Raw genomic sequence first — 19207 nt, forward strand, 5'->3', positions numbered from 1 at the left:
CTTCTCCATTTATTCTTCCTCTTCTTCTTCTTCTTCTTCTTCTTCTTCTTCTTCTTCTTCTTCTTCTTCTTCTTCTTCTTCTTCTTCTTCTTCTTCTTTTTCTTCTTCCTCTTCATGAAAATGGACCCACGCATATTTGTTGCCAGATCGTCCCATATTTGAATTTTTTTCATTGCATAGTTATATGTGAGCAAAATTTTCATTGTAACCAATGAGTTTCCAGGAAATTTTTTTTTCCAAGAACTAGGTCAAAGATTACAATAATTGGATTAACAATGAAACAAGAACTAAACTCAAAAATTCAAATTGAAAAGTTGCCATTACTGATCATTGATTCTCATTATTTGAACCCCTTCTAACCTTGATGAATGGTAGAATATTCTTGCCTCGCAGCATTGTTTCTATTTCCCGGCTTTTCCTCAGTCTCCACTCACCATTCTCATAGACTGAACCATAGATCCTCCTCACTATCTTCCTTTCAAAGACCATCAGAACTTTGCTGTCTTCTTGTAGAATTGTCCATGTTTTGCGGCCTTATGTGACAACTGGCTTTATAAGAGTAAGGAATATTTTCATTTTTGTGTTACTGGTGTGAAGTTCTTATTTTAGCGGTTAACTATTTGCAAAGTGTGCACAATTTCCAAGCATTATCCTTTGTCTGATTCCAATTGAGATTCGATTACTGCTATTAATCTCAGTTCCCAGGTACGTGAAGCTTTTAACCTTTTCAAACGTGTCATCTCCAATGCTGATGGCTCCCTGCTCTCTCGATCCTCTGGGGCTCATTTCCATGTACTTTGTGTTCACTCCCAGACTTATATGCTGTGTTTTGTCCTTGACCTGTAGAAATACTTCCTCCAGTGACCTTATGTTTCTTGATATTATAACAATCTCGTCTGCATATGCCAGGACTTGTGTCATTCTATTCATGCTGTTGCCTCTCCTGTCAATATTTTCCATTGCTCTATGAAGAACTAGCTATTTTATAAATAATCTGCTATTATAGATACTGTCTATACTTCCATCTAGATACTGTGTATACTCTCTATCTTGTATCCTAAGATACTTAATTGTATTCAAAGTTTGTTATACCATTGCGTCTGGTTTCTTGAAGTCAGATGTGGGGGTGGGTGAGGTTTGTTCTACTAGGGTTCACGAAATGTTCGTTAGCTGTATGGAGGTTTGTTCCTGAAGGTTCGTGAGATTTTTCTGATGTTCGTGAAGTGCTCGTGAGGTGTTTATAATATTCGTTCTGGTAAGGTTCGTGAGTGGTTCAAGTAATACTGCTCATAGTATATACATACTATCGTCTATTTATGATATACCGTAGTGTACTACTATGTATACTATTATGTACTATCTATTTATTATATAATAAATATGTATATACTCGACGAGAGGGAATCCCAGCGAGACATGACCACCCTCAAAAGAGGCATTTCGCATATTATGTCTATGTGACAGTGACTTGGAAAGGTGGGAACGAGGTCACGGTATTCCACTTGTCTTGGTCTCCGCTGAGTGGGTGGGGGTAGAAGCAGAGCCAGCGACTGATTATGATAAGGTAGCTTGCTGCTGATCAATCAGTCAATGCAAGTCGCCGTGTCCACATCAACATGCCTTCTAAAACGCCATCAACGCTACTAGGTCTAACCTGTAAGTGCTCGTATCTTGTACTTATCCATTGTATCTCTTTTATTCTATCTTATTCTTATATATTTTCCACTTCAACCACTTTGTAATTTTGTTTTTAATTGAATCATAGTAGTCGTTTCAATTCAAGGTTTGAAATTTTGTTGGACGTTGTGATGCGTTCTTGAACTTAATGCACTTTCAAAGCTCAGATTTGTAATTCATTCTTCAAGTTACTTCGATCGCTTCAGTTTATCTAGCCTACTCATCGTTCTTGATATTCTGTTTAAACATTTTCGAAGTTGTGCTTAAATTCTATTATTTTCAACTTGTTTTCAACACTCAAGCTTCAATTCAGCTTGATTATCAGACTCAGCAGAAAACATTAAGACAACTTATGTTCAAAGTTTGATTGGATGAAAAATTCTATAATTTTTTCAATTCGCATTTTTATTAATTAACAAGCAATCAACCGACAAGTCCAAGCCACCTTAACAAGTACCGTATAGATCGAAAGTATTGAACAGCTACTCACTAATTTTAAAGGCTTGTGACCACAATGATTTTTGAAATGAGTTGCTATTTTAGTAAAAACCCTCTTTATCAAGTCAAAATCGAATTTATTATTATAGTTTAGTTTGAAAAATTTGTTATTTTCTTCTCTTCTTGATACTCCATAAAGTTAGAAGCTGAGAGACAGTTGACAAAATAATATGGATTCAGTTTTCAGGTTCTCACTTTTCCTATCTCAAAAGTTAATTTGTTAATTGTCCATTCAACGGGTAAAATTTTGAGCCTACAACATTGAAAGGTAAGCTATGGCTGCTTCAATATTAAGGTGAACAAAGTCTTAATCTTAGTACAGAGTATCCACCGACAATTTAATAATAATCATAATAATAATTGAATACTAAATATCACAGGGTTCGGGAAAACATTCTGCGTATTACTTCCATCAGTCATGATCCTGAGCATCATGTTGTATTACAAAAGAAATTTCCAACCTGGGTTCAATTACGCTATTATTTATGCCGATTCCCGAACAGCAACCCAATCAGCTGATAATCAGACAATCGGAGAGCTTCCTGCCCTGCCGACTAGTCCGCTGCCAGTGCATAAGCGCCTGAAAAAACGCTTCATGTGTCTTGACCCTAATAATTGAATTCGAATCAGTATTCTTAATCATTAAAAACAAGATAAATACATAAATGAAGCAGAATATAACCTAGAATATTGTAGTTGATAAAATAAAAACGAACAAATAATTATGTATTTTCAATACTATACAAAATTTCTCTATTCCATTTGATAAATCAAAATTTTGATTAGTCAGATGTTATAATTCCTTTCACAACATTTGTGACCCTAGATAGTTCCATTCACAATATTTGTAACCCTGGAGAAGTATAGGATGCGTAAGAGTGAAAAAGTGAGTGAAGCATGGGTGGTGAATTCAAAGAATATATGTATGTATGTTATTAAATGTTACGTATAATGTAGGCTACAGTTTGTTCAGCTAATTTGTAGCGTTAAGAGGATTTTCATTTAACCCTGGAATGGTATCTATTCGTATTTTTCCTGCACCAAATAAGTATTTTTGTTCTACAAGAATGAATATTGCCCCGACTGCGTCCAGCAGTCGTGCCATCTATTACAACAGGTTTTCGAAGTTATAGCACTAGTTACAGTAGCTAGTTAACAATTACTCATTTACTTATGAGCATTGTTGCAGATATTTTACGAATAGATACCAGTAGTGTTATTTTTTGCATGGTGTATTCTTTTTATTTTTTTTTATAAGATGTACACTATTGTTTAGTGCGTGATTTGACTTATATTTAGTGTAGTATGTTCTAAGGATTATTTTGAATTGAAAAATAGCACTCAGTAACTCTGGAATTGACAGAATTTTGAACGAAAGTAGAAATGACACATCTGAAGCAGACAATGATAGTGTAAGTGGATTAGAAGATATAGTCTACTTCAAATCTCTGCAGGTATAAGAACTATGCAATTTTATATTTTTTCTCATAAATACATTTATTTATAAAATCATTTGGACAAATAATCTACACAGAGGAACTTTTTATTGTTCTATATTTAGTTTTTTTAATTTTCAGTGTTTTAAAATTACATGACATAGGATTTGATTTTTTTCTATTGCTTAAAAACGCTTTTCAATCATCATTCTCTTAATTATAGCTTGTCAACATGTATCTGAAATGATATCATGGGTGAATAGATATTTTTGAGTGCATAAACATTGTTCTTTTAATGAATAAACCAACAATCGTAACCAGCTCATCTGATTTCAAATTCAAAATTACTTTCCTATAATTTTGTGTCTGTAAAGCATATTATTGAATCACTCTCTATCTGTTTACAATAATTTCCAAGGAATACCGTCTAATCATAGTCATTATTATTGTTACAATTATATGCGCCTAATAGTTTAAATGAGATTTTATTTCTTTAGACTTTGTGGGAAACGTAAATTTGAACTGAGCGTTCTCTTAAACTCTTCTATTCATTTGTTGGAGATGAATAGACAACGATTGGAGAATGAAAATTCATTCTTGCATCATGAATTACGCATTCATGCACAGTTTCAATAGGTAATATAAAATAATTTCCTTGTTAGAAACTATTGTTGGATTAATGCAGAACCTTGGTAGTTAAGCTAAGACTTGAAACTATTGAATATAAAATAATTTATACCTCAAGTGCAGCACAGCGAATCACATGGATAATAATTCTAGTATCCTTTCCTTAACGTTTTACTAGCATGCAGTAAAATTGTTATCAATTAAAAAATACTACAATTTTTAACTTGAGACTCAAGGCAATCCATATAGATTTATAAATGTAAAAAAGTACTGATTTGTGCTGTCGAGAAATGTTTCATCGAAAATTCCCTTGTAAGCTGTAGTGCATTGCATATTGCAAGCAGTTTATGACATGAGTAGGTGAGTTCTAATGAATTATGAAAATTGACATAGGCCAATTCGAACCATCTGGGAGGAGTTTTCCGGACCCCTAGAACTCCGCTCTCTGAATACATCACTGAGGAAAGATACAGATAATAGTGTGTTACAACTATTCTATATTATTTCTCTGTCATTAATTCTCATTCATCGGAAGAATAGTACCTACATCGATTTCTCAAGAGGGGAAAGGCCAAATTTCTAGGGAGAGTCTACTCACGGATAATAGTTATTTGTGCATCTGGATACTTGAGCTTAAAGCGAACGCATACAGACGGAGAAAAAAAATCAAACTTCAACAAGTAGTTATATGCAGACAGTGTACGTTAAGTTATGCTACATTTTTGAACACCCGCCGAGGAGGGTTCCTCCCGTCTGTCTGAATACTGTGCTATGCGCGTTTTCCAAATGGAAAACCAAGAAGATGGCGAACCTGCCGAAAGATCTCGTTGTCAAAGTGAGTGATTAATTCATTTATTGTAAAATATCTGACTGCTGGTCGTTTTTTCTAATAGCAAAAAGTGATTCATTAATTTTATTAGAGGTCCACCAGCCAACAATGAGTACTTGATCTCCGATCACTAAAGATGTCATAATTATTTTTGATCTAAGTTCAAACTGCGATTAGCGTTGCGTTTGTGTGTGTTGTCAGTGTCGTCTTACTGCAAGGGAATAATTTGTGGAAAGATGTTGTGTATGTGTGACGTGCGCTACTATTTCTAAATAATAAAAAATGAGTAAGGTCAAAATATGGCGAAATCCTTCGACATTCCATGTGAGTTTTGTAATAATATTTATCATGTGTATATGTCATGGCCAATTAGGCCCACATTGCTGATTGGTCGGAATATTATACCTGGAAATCTGTAGAATATATTTAAGTAGTATATAAAGATGAGTGAGCATATATTTATCTCTGCCAACTCAACTTCGTTGTTACTTTGCAGAAAATCGAGGAAGTTCACGGTGAACTGTTAACTTACAAGGTTGTCTGAGAATTATTTCAATCGAATTTCGCAATAATTCTAATCAACAACTAATTCCAACCATTCAAGGCCACCGAATACGCTAATTATTGAAAAATTGGTGAAACTTGATTCAAACGGATGCTAGAGATAAGCGTGTAATATGGAAAACGCGCAAGACTACACTAAGATCACACTACAAAGGAAGAGTTAAGAAATAGTTTGCACTTATCCATCTGCAATCTCTCATTCTACTTTCATATTTTGCTTTCCTTCATTTAATTCTATTTCGATGATTTCTTATGTATCTGATTACAAGAACTCCTCAAGGTATTTTTCATTTGATAACAATTCATCAGCGTACCATCATTTTCTCAATGAGATGTTGGCATACTCCAAAACAGGAACTTGGCAGTACCGGTATAAGTTTTAAAATCATCTAGGTATCTTTCCAGATTTCAATCACATGAAAATTTGTAATTTACAATTACGAAACACGAATCAGGAACAACCATAGATATTCAACACCTAGATTAATGCATGGAATAGAACTCAAATCACTATACTACCTAGCTCAAATATTATCTACAGGAATTTGCCAGACGACATCAGGTAGGCTGAGGGTTGCGACGACGTGGTGTATAAAAGTAGGTTGGTCGAGTGGCTTTTTGGCATAGGCTGGATTGAAACTGAGGAATTGCTCCATTTACCTTACATTTAGCATACCAACTCAATTCAAATATTAATTTTTCGCTTCATTGCTGGTCTTAGGTTCCCTTTCTCCCACTTGTAAATTTATAATCAACTCTGCTCTGCTACTGATAACGTATTTTTCAAATAAACATCAGTTACATTCATTTATAGAGGTTGTATAAAACATAAAGTTAAGTACATTAGTACATAGCACAGATAAAGATACGTGTTACGGGTTACTCTATTCTTCATGCAACAACTCTCCCCCATTCACAGACGTAGGCCTATAGTCTTCTTGGGGCAATTCCACGCCACTGTATAGTAACATCAATGTAATAATCTATCATTTTCTATTTAAATTAATATAATTTTATTTATAATTGAATTCATGTAATTTCACATTTTTTTGTAATTCAATGTGAAAAATATATATTTGATTTGATTCTCTGGAAGAGATACTGACAAGTTGATTTTATATTTTTTCTTGATATTTGCAATAGCAAAAGCGCATCATATTATCCTACAATACAAATATTTTTTTCATTACTGTAGTCTCATTGGAAATACTGCCATGGCATCATCAATAAAACCCTTAATATAGATAAGGCTCATAGTTAGCTTTAGAATATGATTGATAAAACATTTAAATATATTTGAAATTGTCATTGAAAGCTACTGAAGGTTTAAAGACATGTCCTTTACACCCATTCAAGACTGCTGGGTGAAGCGATTCCAATACAATATGTGATGTCTAGTTGTCTACATTATGATTTATATCATAATCCATCATTCCAGTCAGAAATCGAGTTTAATATTCTCTTTTAATGAATATTTATCCTATCACAGTATGTATAATTGATTAATACTTGGAACTCACTTTAATTTGAAACATCATAAATCCAATCTCAGCTCTCTGATAAGTGACGAAAGCTCAATTAATAGGCCTGACCGGTGATCACTTGTTGCCAGCTCCCCTCTAGTTTTCAATACCGTAAAAAATGAGCTTACTCTTAAAAATAAAATCACTCACTTCCCGCTGGTCCGGAATCCAGTTAAAACTTTAGGTTTATTCAACTCCCATCATTATAAAAAAATAGCGAAGACTACGGCTTATGTGGGCATCAACTACAGCAGAAAAAAACGCTTATCATCGACTAAGAGAATCATATTAATTTCTCACAATTACCACTGAAAAGTCTATAATTTAGTTTTTAGTCATTGAAACATAGAAATAATTGCAACTTGGGATCTTTTTAATAAGTTTTTTTCCCAGTTTATAAAACTTAATATTAGAGTAGCCGGTTATAGGTCTCTTAAGTTTCTTTGTCAAAGCCATAGTCTGTATAATTCAGTAACTACCTATTTTCGATATTCCGTCCATAATGACGAATACTTGAGAGTGAAATTTGAATAATTTGTGAGTCAATGTCAACTTGCTCCTTAGCTGATATCACATGCGACAAATAACAGACTTGGCCTGCCGTACAGTTTCATCCGTCAAGTAAGAATAATTATTATTATACTTCTCTTTCCAATTTCTATTCCCTATTGTTGTGATCCAGTCATGAGTCATCTGGTTTACATTACTGGTTTTCCAATTTTGCAGAAATTCGAGAATCAATGTCAAACCTGTTGCTGTGTGTGTAATGTTTGGGGAATTCCAATCCATTATTAACGACCAGATAAGGCTGAAATGATAAACGTATAGTCAAATACTAAGCTAGGTCACTTACGCCTACTGGGATAAGTTCCTACCTACCTACAGACGTCAAGGTCATAGGCCAACGAATCATATGATAATTATAACCTCGACCGATCAAGGATGAGTCCAATATTGTACTCACTACTGCTAAGAAATTTATAGTTATGATGACCTTGGTCAATACGCCAATGTTACATACTAGTGGAAATGATAATATTATTCAGACAATGCACTGCATGACGCACGAGTCCAAGTCTGGAGGTGTCAGTTGTGGAACGGTACTCTACTCTCGCCTTCAAATTCCTGCTCTCATTCTCAAGTTGCTAAAAGACCAGTGCATACTACCATAGAGAAAATATAGCACAAGAAGATATCCCATGGTATACGGCGTTTATGTTCCAATTTTCAATGTTAACTCAAATCGATAGTAGACCTAGTAGTTTTTTTCGTGAAACTTATGTGACGCTACTGACGCTGGTAGTATTATTTCTCATACAGTGCCGTTTTTACACTCTCACCCAGCGTGAGAGTGAAACAGTAATAAATATTGTCAGCAAGACAGTAATAATGAACAGTAGTCGACAGTAATCCTTAGTTAACAAAAAATCAGTTTGGAATTAGGAACAAAAACGATACCATGTCTCTTCTTATGCTATATGTTCTCTATAATACTACATTATGTTGTACATGTGTATAAATGGTTGTATTGCTGTATGATCTTCGTATTAAACATATATTTGTAATATATCAATGATATCAACTATATATTATGCTTTGTCGATGTAATAATGTTCAAATTTTAGAAATAATGTAGCAGAAGCAAAATTTTGTAGAAATAGCGAATGGTGTGAATATACAATATGGACTGATTTTTGGGGGGATTTGAGAGTACAATAGGATTTTATTTCTAATTATTTCGTGGTTCAAATCAGACTTTAACTTCTGTTAGCTACTTGGTGATTGTGAAATATTGTTGAAGTTATAAATTATGTTGAGTTTATAGAGTAATATTATAACAATTTGACGGTGAAACTTTGAAGATTTGAATATTTGAAGAATGATTCAATGAGAAATTATTTTAGTTTGCCAATCAATAAAGACGATTTATTGCTAGATAGAGTATGAATAGAGCTCGATTTGATGAATTACTGTGAGGTTGTGGTGCCAAAGAAGCCACAAAGTTGTAGCTTCATACCTAATCACTGCAACGACTCAGTTCATAATATCAAATGCACCGACTTCATCATACGTGAGGAAGCCAATAGACAATACAAGAGAACAGCTATTATTACCACATAAAAAGCCAATCAATCGGCAATATAAACAACTGGCGTATAAAATGATCGCGTATCAGTACACGTGCCAATACACATGTGTATTGAAACCAAGTTATCAACTGAATTGGAAGGTACCTACATAGAGAAAAGATAGCAGAATAACCTTATTGTAACCTTATTCTCTCTGGTACTTGCAAATGTAAAATGAACAGGAATTACTATACACAGTAAAAGTAGGCTTCAGATCTACTATTTTATAACAGGTATTTTATCTCTTACGACGTAATTATAAATGAAAAAAAAAATGGAACTGGTGCAATCATTTGGATATAACATTATAAATAATAGGGTATGCATAATATATTATGATAAATAAAATGTAAATAGGTCATAGAATTATATAATATGACATAATAGGGTATTATAATTTATCTAAAAATATAAAAAAACAATGAAGTTGATCTTGGGTTGTCGATGTAACTGGAAAATTAATGTCGATTCACCCAAAAAAAGGATAGTCAAGTAATTCATTAATTAAATTATTGAGAGGTCTATTTTGCTGCTCAAGAACAGATAAAATTGGAAATTTCTAATTTAGAAGTGCTGCGCCCTTCCATGGAATGATAATTAAAAGTACAGTAGAGCATCGATTATTCATACTAACCAGAGAGTACCTGAATGGGTTATTCGATAAACCTAACGTTAGTAAAGATTATATCGACTAAAGTCCTTTTCAGTTAGACTTTTAAATTTTTTGGCAGTTTTTGTAGTGAATAATTTTATGAGAAATCTTTTTTGTGGACGAAAATATCCTTCAGACTCGTCAACTCTTGATGGAATTTCGGAGAGAGGGCAGGTGTGGGTGTGACTGGAAAAGTAGATGTTAGATCTCATTAATCTGTCAGCAAGTTTAGTTAGATGCTATCGCATTATTCAACCTTCACGTTTTAGAGTATATTTTCTTTCCTTGCTAGTGTTTGCTGAGATAGAGAATGCGAATAATAGATGCTGGGTACTTAAGATAATGAAAGCTTGTTAGAGGTTTAATATTGTATTCTATATCTCATTGTAGGCCTAATATATATTCTTCTATTGCTGCGGTTACAGGCTTGATGAAACGTGTTTCTTCTATATAATAATTCACTCCAGTTAGCATTGTTTGAATGGAAAGCGTTGATTTCATTTAATAAAAGGAATACTGACGGTTTAAAGTGGATCTCACTATAAGTCAGTACTATGGCAATTTTTGCTATGTTCAACAAACAGTACGGCTGCAGGCTGTCGGATTGTAGTAGAGAAGAAAATTAAAAAACAATGGCTATAGACCTGTTGGCTGTTTGTTTTTCCAACACCTCCGATAAAGCACTTTCGCAATGCAGTCCAGCCAGGCCAGGTATAACTTGATAATTACCTACTTCCCAATAGAGCCAGCAGTCGAGTAGGCCGATAATGAATCGCTGGCGTGATAGTCAAACAATGACTGTTCGGACTATGCAGAGAAGTAGAATGAGAACGGACAAACGAAAAAGAAAAACTGTGAGAAGATAATATTAGAGAAGATGAAGAGTTTTATATCAGATTTCTTAATTTATCATTCATGTATTTTGATAAGACTACTTAAAAGTATAATTTCAGAGAATTACTATAGTAGACTACACGAAAATAGCCCGGTGAATCGTCAGGTATATTATAAAAATATTGATGAATGTTTCTTTATAATCAGCTGTGGACAAAGTGGATCAACTCTTCTTCCTTTATTTGGGGATGTTGCATATACACTCATCCGGTTATTTTCGTGTGTAGCTGTATAAGAACCCAGGAAAACGTGAAAACTATTATTGAGAAGGAACGATGAAGGAAGAAGAAGCGACGATAAGGTGATGAGAACCAAAAAAAGGAAAGTGTTTTAAAACTGATTTATTTCACTCAAACAAGAATCGTCTTGAAAAAATGGTAAAGAGGAGGTGGAGGAGGAGGAGGAAGAAGAAGTAGAAGGAGAAAAAGAAGAAGAAGAAGAAAACTCGGTTAAGAGCCAAGCAGCCGACTGGAACCACTAGTTTTATCGGGAAATCAGAGCAGATGAAATCTTTAGTAATCCCAGCACTTTATGTTTGGGGGTTATTAGTGCTGAAAGCTGACCGCTTTTCAAACATCCTGAATTGAGACTGTCCGAGTATGAAATAATAATTTTGCATGTTACGTCGCTACTGTACAGTTTGCTAGGTAGGTTAACGTAACAATAGCGTTCCTTATCCTGCCACCGCTCCAGTAATTAGATCGTCGCTGATAGATTAGCTGTAGAACAAAGAAGTGTACATGACAAAAAATCTACGAACAGATAGATAGGTTTGAGAGTAAAGGACTCGCCACACCAAGCTCGCCGGTACCGCCGAGGTAGTACCGCTGGTGGTAGTTTTCTCTGCTGAGCACGCCACACCGAAAAACGTCCGCTAGCGGTAGTCTCCGAGTAGTGAGTCTAGTAGTGGGGGGAGGGCGTGACTACTGGGGCCTATTTCACAAAGGTACAAGTATTATTACCAACCATGGTTACGAACAAGTACTTGTAGTTACAAGTTTACAAGTACTCACGTTTCACAAAAATTTATGATCTACAAGTTTACAAGTTTACAATTTTACAAGTCTACAAGTACTTCAATAGTAAACATAACCTATTTTCATGATGATTTCCTTTTTTCATCCTTTATAAAGGTTACTTGTACTTTTCAATAATTACTTTGAAAATATTTGAAAGCAATATAATGTTTTTTGTACAGTCTACTTCATTTATTGATGAATTTGTAACCTACACACTATATGTACTCTGTATATATATAGTAGATGTACTATATATAATGTATACTATATATACTGTGTATATATACTATAGTACACATAACCTATGAGGTAACACATTAATAACTATTTTGGAAATTATTAAATTTTATTTCCAGATGCATATATTTCCAAAATAATCAATTTTAGAGGGATATAGGGCATTTTTGATTATTAGAAATATTTATTGAATATTTAAAATCATTTTAATGATCACTTGTAAATCCTTTACATAGCTTTCCACCTCGGTAAAAATTTCATAGTTATGAACAAGTAATTTTGACAAAAATTGTTGGCTACAATGAAAATCTTTGTGAAACACTTGTTTGTAACAAGCAAATCACTTGTAAACTTGTAGACATTCATTGTAACTACAAGTTTACAATTCTGCTTTTGTGAAACGCTAGTAATCAGCTGTTCTCCAAAACCATGGTTGGCAACAAGACTTGTAACCTACTTGTACCTTTGTGAAATGGGCCCCAGCACTCAGCACTGCGCTACCTCTTCGAATCGCCTGCCATATATTCAGGTTGAGCGCGCCACACTGAGCTCGCTTTGTCCGCCATACTACCTCTCAGCGAACTTTTGTTGAATCGCCTAGCAGGCGGTCGTAGGTGGTAGTGCGCCGTACTACCGCCGCGGTAGCGAACTCGGTGTGGCGCGCTCAACCTGAATACATGGCTAGCGATTTTTAAAACTTCGCTACCGCCGCGGTAGCGAGCTGGTGTGGCGTGCCCTTAAATCCTTCTTTAGTATAGGAAGACTATATATTTAGATAATATTCATTCGTTTTTTATGGATTTTTTCAGAGTTATTCAATAGATTTTCAAATGTTCTAACTAGTTTATCCTTGTAAAAATTACCTTGTCCTTCAGAATAAAGGACAAAGATACTGTAATATTGTAATATTACATTTTCTTCTCACATTGAAATCGAATCTTCAATTCGAGATCTATGGAACTTTATAGTAAATATCAGAGTCATCAATAGACGGACAAACTTTTCGACGGAGAATTTTTTATCGTAAATGATTGTTGCATTGTTCCATGGTGTCACCGGGGCTGAGAAACAGAATAAATAGTTTATTTAAATAGAGAATATATATGAAAGTTTAAAATAACAGTTTCAAAATAAAGTTTTATTGAGAACAGATGTAGAATGTGAATTCTAAACTTGTAATTTATAAATTTTTGGTGACGTGTCTGTAATGTTGGAGGCGTTGGCTCTGTGATTTGTAACTTAGGTTTTTCCTGTTCTGCTTCTCTAGAAAAATGGCTGGCTACGTGTGTTGTTGTAAAATTTTGCTCTGAATCATTTTCGTTTATTAATGTTTTAAATTGAGTTTTAAACAAATTTTTAGTGTTCTGTTTTGTTCATAATTAGCTATTTGTGTATTCAAGCCAATAGCCACTGTTTTTCAACTGTAAACTAGATAAGTATTTTAGTTTGTAGTAACTCTAAAAAATTAGGCTTAAGATATAGTTCTTTGTGTATTTGTATAAATTCATCTGAAGATTATAAGTTAATTTGCTCTGAAAACTGGATTTCTCATTCATAGGCGATAGATCCATTCACAATTAGCCGATAATAAGATAGCCGACAACTATCCTTAGGTTAATAGGTGTTAAATGCTATTCCAACCGATTAAGGAAAAATTGGTAGCACGGCAATATTTAATTAATCTGAGAATTATTAAATTTATTCGTGATATTAAAACTGAATTTATTATATCTTATATCTGTCCGATTCCACCCACCACTTTTAGAATCAGGTGATTTATAAATAAAGAGTTTATAAATTTTCCTGTTTGGATTTGAAGATTGAATAATTATAGCAAATTCATGAAGTATCATATGATGTATGAATTGAGGTACAATTTAAACTGTACATTCAATTATGATTTAGCTAGTTCTTTATGAGAAAATCTAAGACTGTGTCTGATACCAGACAACTCTCCCGAACATTTATTTGACTATTCATGATTTTTGAAATGATATCTCATCCAATCCTATGTATTAATCATTATAAACTTGGGCTTGATTAACAAAATTGTATAATATACTCCATACAAACTCACATACCTTTCTATTGTTCCACTCATGAAGCCTTTTATTATACTTCTAGATTATCGTTATCCGTGAAGAACAGCGCTAAATAGGGAAAAAAATTTAAGAAGTATAGTTTTCAGCACTGTATATGATACTCAAGTACTTGGGTATTTATTCAAATGAGTTTTTCAATATTATGAAGTGAAAATTCATTACATACACATTATAGTTGATTACACTCACGAAATTTCACCCTGACGGTCGTTGAGCAAGGGTTTAATGCTTGTTATATAACTGTAAATATATTCTTGTGAAATATTATCTTGGAAATAATTTAAAATAAAAGCAATTATTCATTAACTCACATAAATTAATATTAGGAGTAGTCGGGTTATGCTATTCGAATACCATGAAATCAGGACAAAAGTCTTCAATGAAAATCGATAGTTAATCTCAAACATCCATTGGTCCTCATGTCGTGCTACCAATTTCTCCTGAATAGGTTGGATAGCATTTCTCACCTATTAACCTAAAGAAAGTAATCGGCTCCAAAATGGTAGATTCTTGATAAATTATGAATGGATCTATTGCTTATGAATGAGAAATCCAGTTTTCAGAGCAAATCAACTTATAATCTTCATAAGAATTTTGGCAATATACAACATAAATCCACAAAATAATACCTTACACACTTAAACATCTAGCATCATTACAAGCTAAATACTTATCCATTTATATGGTTGAAAAACAATGGCTATAGGCTTGTAGACACACAAAACAAATTATACAAACTTAGAACACCATAAAACTTTTCAAAACTCAATTTAAAACATTATAAATTTCAATTAAACAGAAAAATATTCAGAGAGCACAAAATTAGAACACATAGCCAGCCACCATTTTTTAGAGAGAAGCTAACAAGGTACAGAGCAAAGCCACACCTCAAACCAGTGACAACTTCATGAACACGTCACCGATATTAAATTCCAAAAAATTATAAATTACAAGTTTAGAATTTACATTTTACATTTGTTCTCAATAAAACTTTATTTCGAAACTGTTATTTTGAATTTATATATCCTCTATATTTATAATGATCTGTTAATTCTGTTTACTCTGTTTTGGTGATACCATGGAATGTGCAACACAATTATTTACGATAAATCCTCAGTTAAAAGTTGTCCACATATCGATTACTCTGATATTTACTATCAAGTTTTATAGATCTCGAATTGAAGATTCGATTTTAATCGAGAAAAATGTAATATTACAAATACCCCCCTCTTGACATAAAAAATTTTACTGTTTGAGAATTTAAAGAAAAAAAATTTACATTGAAACAAATGGAAAATGTTGAAATTAAATTTGAGAACAGTAACAATTTTTTCTATAAAAACATTACATGTCGACTATAATTGAAAATTATCATAAAAATTCATCAATAGCATTTGTTATATATTTCTAAACAATATTTCAAAATAAAGAATATCAAAATTACTTTTGATTTAGCTTTATAATTTAAGGAAAATATCTCAATGGAAAGTTTAATATATATGAAGAATAGTTTTTGAAATTGCACATAAATTTAATAGATAGAAAAATTCAATTTTTTATTGCATAAAAAAATTTAGTATGTTGAATAAAAAAAATTTTTTTTAAATGAATTGATGAATTGTTACATTTAATTTTCACATAAAATTTCAATAAATCAAAAAATGTTCATTTCTTTCACTATTGACACGGTTGATTTTATCGATGTAAATTTTGGAAAACAGTCCGTTAAGGCACTCAGTATGAATTTCAGTTAAGTGTGACTCCAGTGTGATGACATCAGTGTTGGGCTGATCCGAATACTCGTAGTGTTGGGCTGATCTGGATGCACGTAGTGTTGGGCTGATACTTGTAGTTGACTGATGCATACCAAACTCGATACAGGTGACATCTCAGTTAGCATTGCCTCATGCTTGTAGTAGACGGCTGCATACCAAACTCGATACAGGTGACATCTCAGTTAGCATTGCCTCATGCTTGTAGTAGACGGCTGCATACCAAACTCAATACAGGTGACATCTCAGTTAGCATTGCCTCATGCTTGTAGTAGAAGGCTGCATAACAAACTCGATACAGAGTCACATAAGTTTTGTATCATATAATTATACAATGTACATTTCAGGCTTGAAATGACAATGTTATTTGTTTTTAGGAAAAGAGATAGACGCTGCATACAGGATTAACTTAGGTGAGGATTAATTTAGGTAAGGTTTGGTTTTTTGATATTTTCAGCTTTCAAGGTTTAGAGTTCTGCATACAGGAATAATTTAGGAGAGGATTTTTTGAATCAATTCTTTCATGATACTGTGACTGTTATTCTGAATTCAAAGTTGTGAACGTGAACATGGATGGCAATTACCTCCAGGTAATGTGGTAGTGTTGAAGTTTGAGTTACATGGTCAGCAATAGGCGTTGGCATTGTCATTGGCGTATGCATTGGTGTCGGCATTGGTGTAGGCATTGGCATCAGCATTGTTGTAGGCATTGGCTTCGACATTGGCGCAGACATTGGTGTAGACATCAGTGTAGATATCGGCGTAGTTATTGGTGTAGATATTGGCGTAGATATTGGCGTTGGCATTGGTGTAGGTATTGGTGTAGATATTCAATTAATGAGTCACACTAGTTCGAAAATCACCCAAATGTTCTTAACACTCTTCATGGCGTTCACTTGTTGTTGATTTCGAGATTCATGTGATAATTATTTTGATGTTAATGTCCATACTGTACTTGTTATTTTAAAATGCTTATAAACTAAAAAGAAAATTTTGATTAGGCTACCAATACAAACTAATACACATGAAAATCATTTCTAAGTATATAATCAATATAAAAATGAAATTTGTTAACATCTTATTTTACAGTCAGCAATACATAAATTGTGAAATTTCCTCAAACTCTATAGAAATATCAATTACAAAATTTTAATAAAAAAAATAATTTCATTTCCATTTATTCACTGTTCAAATATTTTATAAAAAGCAAATTATTCAATATTATTAATCATCGTTTGTTGAATACTATAGTTTATTTCGACTTTTCAATGTTCTAAACACAAACTACATTTCATGACAAAACTTTACTATCAATCATTAAACAAGAAATCATTCAAAACATCAATAATATTTTGCTTCAAAGGCAATCAATATTCATAAGTAATCATCTGCATCTATGGCAATCAACATTATTAATCTGCATCTATGGCAATCAACATAAGTAATCAACACAAAAAATATTATCTCATTACTGCCTCTCTAAGTCATAACCTCTGTTATTCCTTCTTTAGGCAATAATTGGTTTCCATCTCAAAAAACAATCACATACCAGCAAAATTCTAATCAACAAACCCCACTAAAAATTCTACATACACTCCAGCATCCATTTCAAACGATAATCAATCATCAAAATTTATAGAACAAACAGTTTTTTTTAACATTTAGAAAAAGACATCAATTACAAAAACTTTAGAGAAATGTTAACCTTTAACTCATTTCAATTAATAATATGACAAGACGTTTTTATTTAATGAAAACATTATTATTCGAGTTAACTTTCATTTATATTGAACATCTCATATATATGGCGACACAATTCATTAATACTTTCAAATTTTGAAGTTTTATTATTATAACAAAAGAATTTATACATAAGATTAAATTTCAGCATGTTCTAAATTGAACCATTTATTTTTTAAATAATTTCAGAATTTGAAGACTGTATAATAAGTACAAACCATTTCAAGATTACAATACAAAGACGATCAAGATGGATAATGGGTAGGCTAAATAAGTTCCCTAAAAAATACAAATAAGAGAAAAAGAAAATTGGGTAAATAAATTTCCTAAATAATACAAGGAAGAGAAAGATTAATTAGAGCCTATCCTACATGTCAGTACTAAACTTTCATAAGGAAGTATATTTAATAAAAATATACTGAAAATGAGAAAATGGGACATAATTTGCTCTGAAAAACCTAGTTACCTAATATGATACCTGACAAAAAATAGACATAATCAAAATATGTAATACATGATGGAAAAATATACCCCAAGCAAACAATTATTATTTACACTACAATAGATAGATTTTAGAAAAGTTAAGTTTTATCAACAATTTAAAGATTGGGAAAATTATCTACTATCTTAACTTCCAAAATTATTTCAGAAAAAATACAAATTTAAATGACAATGGACAAGATTGGTTAAGATATGCATCATAGAAGAAATTTACTGAACATTACACAAAGACAGGAAAGAATCAAAATTTGAAACGATTAAGGGCCAAGAAAAATAGGCTTCAGGAAAGAAAAAAGACACAATTATGGACTCTTACCATACACTGCATAGCGATTATGCTATTCTGAATCCCGGCATAACACAGGATTCCTAATCATAACATAGTGCCGGGGAATACCCTTTCATCATGTGATTCACAGTCATCATCTTGTAAGTAAGCAACTTGAAACAACCTTTGAATACTAACACATCAATGGTGACTTTGTGCTTTGTTTTCTTCAAGAACAAATTTTATTCATGGGTTCATTTGTTTCAACAAAGCCATTTTGCTTACAAAAGTCAGTCATGTTCACTAGATAATGCTTTGCATACACCTTTTCAATTTTCAGTTGAAAGTTGAATTCATCAACTTGATACAAAGCAAGATTCATTTTGTTTACATTGTTCCTAACCTCTACAGAAACCTGTCTCATGTAAACATTCACTTTATTTACTGTTTTCCTAACTTTCAATTTGGCAATACTACTTTCTTTACTGTTGACTTTCAATAAAGACAACTCCCTACCTACTACATTACTCAATTCTACTATCTCACTAGGATTTACTTTTTCAATAACAGTAACTAGGCCTACATTATCTGAAACTTGAAATAATTGATCTTGTATCTCCACACTACTATCATCCTGCTTCAATTTGCTTTCATCTTCATGATTATCAATCAATGTTTCATGTGTATCTTTTAATAGAAGGTTTATACTAACCTGCTCTAGTCTTATGCTAGCAGATTC

General features: G+C 32.8%; 1 protein-coding gene across 2 annotated transcripts in view; it reads left to right on the plus strand.

Annotated features, from left to right (window-relative positions):
* Positions 1 to 1524: 1524 nt before the first annotated feature.
* Positions 1525 to 19207, plus strand: part of LOC111063661 — a 29931-nt gene continuing 12248 nt past the window's right edge. The window contains exons 1-2 of one of the 2 annotated variants that reach the window (XR_005573033.1): positions 1580 to 1656; positions 2356 to 2443. Coding sequence is in view for 1 of the 2 variants with exons in the window: in XM_039441611.1 (XP_039297545.1) it covers positions 1617 to 1656 (40 nt within the window). In the remaining variant the exon portion in view is untranslated. Of the gene's footprint in view, positions 1657 to 2355; positions 2444 to 19207 lie in introns of both variants that reach the window. The other variant, XM_039441611.1, reaches the window with a different exon arrangement.

This window comes from Nilaparvata lugens, chromosome X, assembly GCF_014356525.2.
Source record: "Nilaparvata lugens isolate BPH chromosome X, ASM1435652v1, whole genome shotgun sequence".
In the NCBI taxonomy this organism is placed as follows: Eukaryota; Metazoa; Arthropoda; class Insecta; order Hemiptera; family Delphacidae; genus Nilaparvata; species Nilaparvata lugens.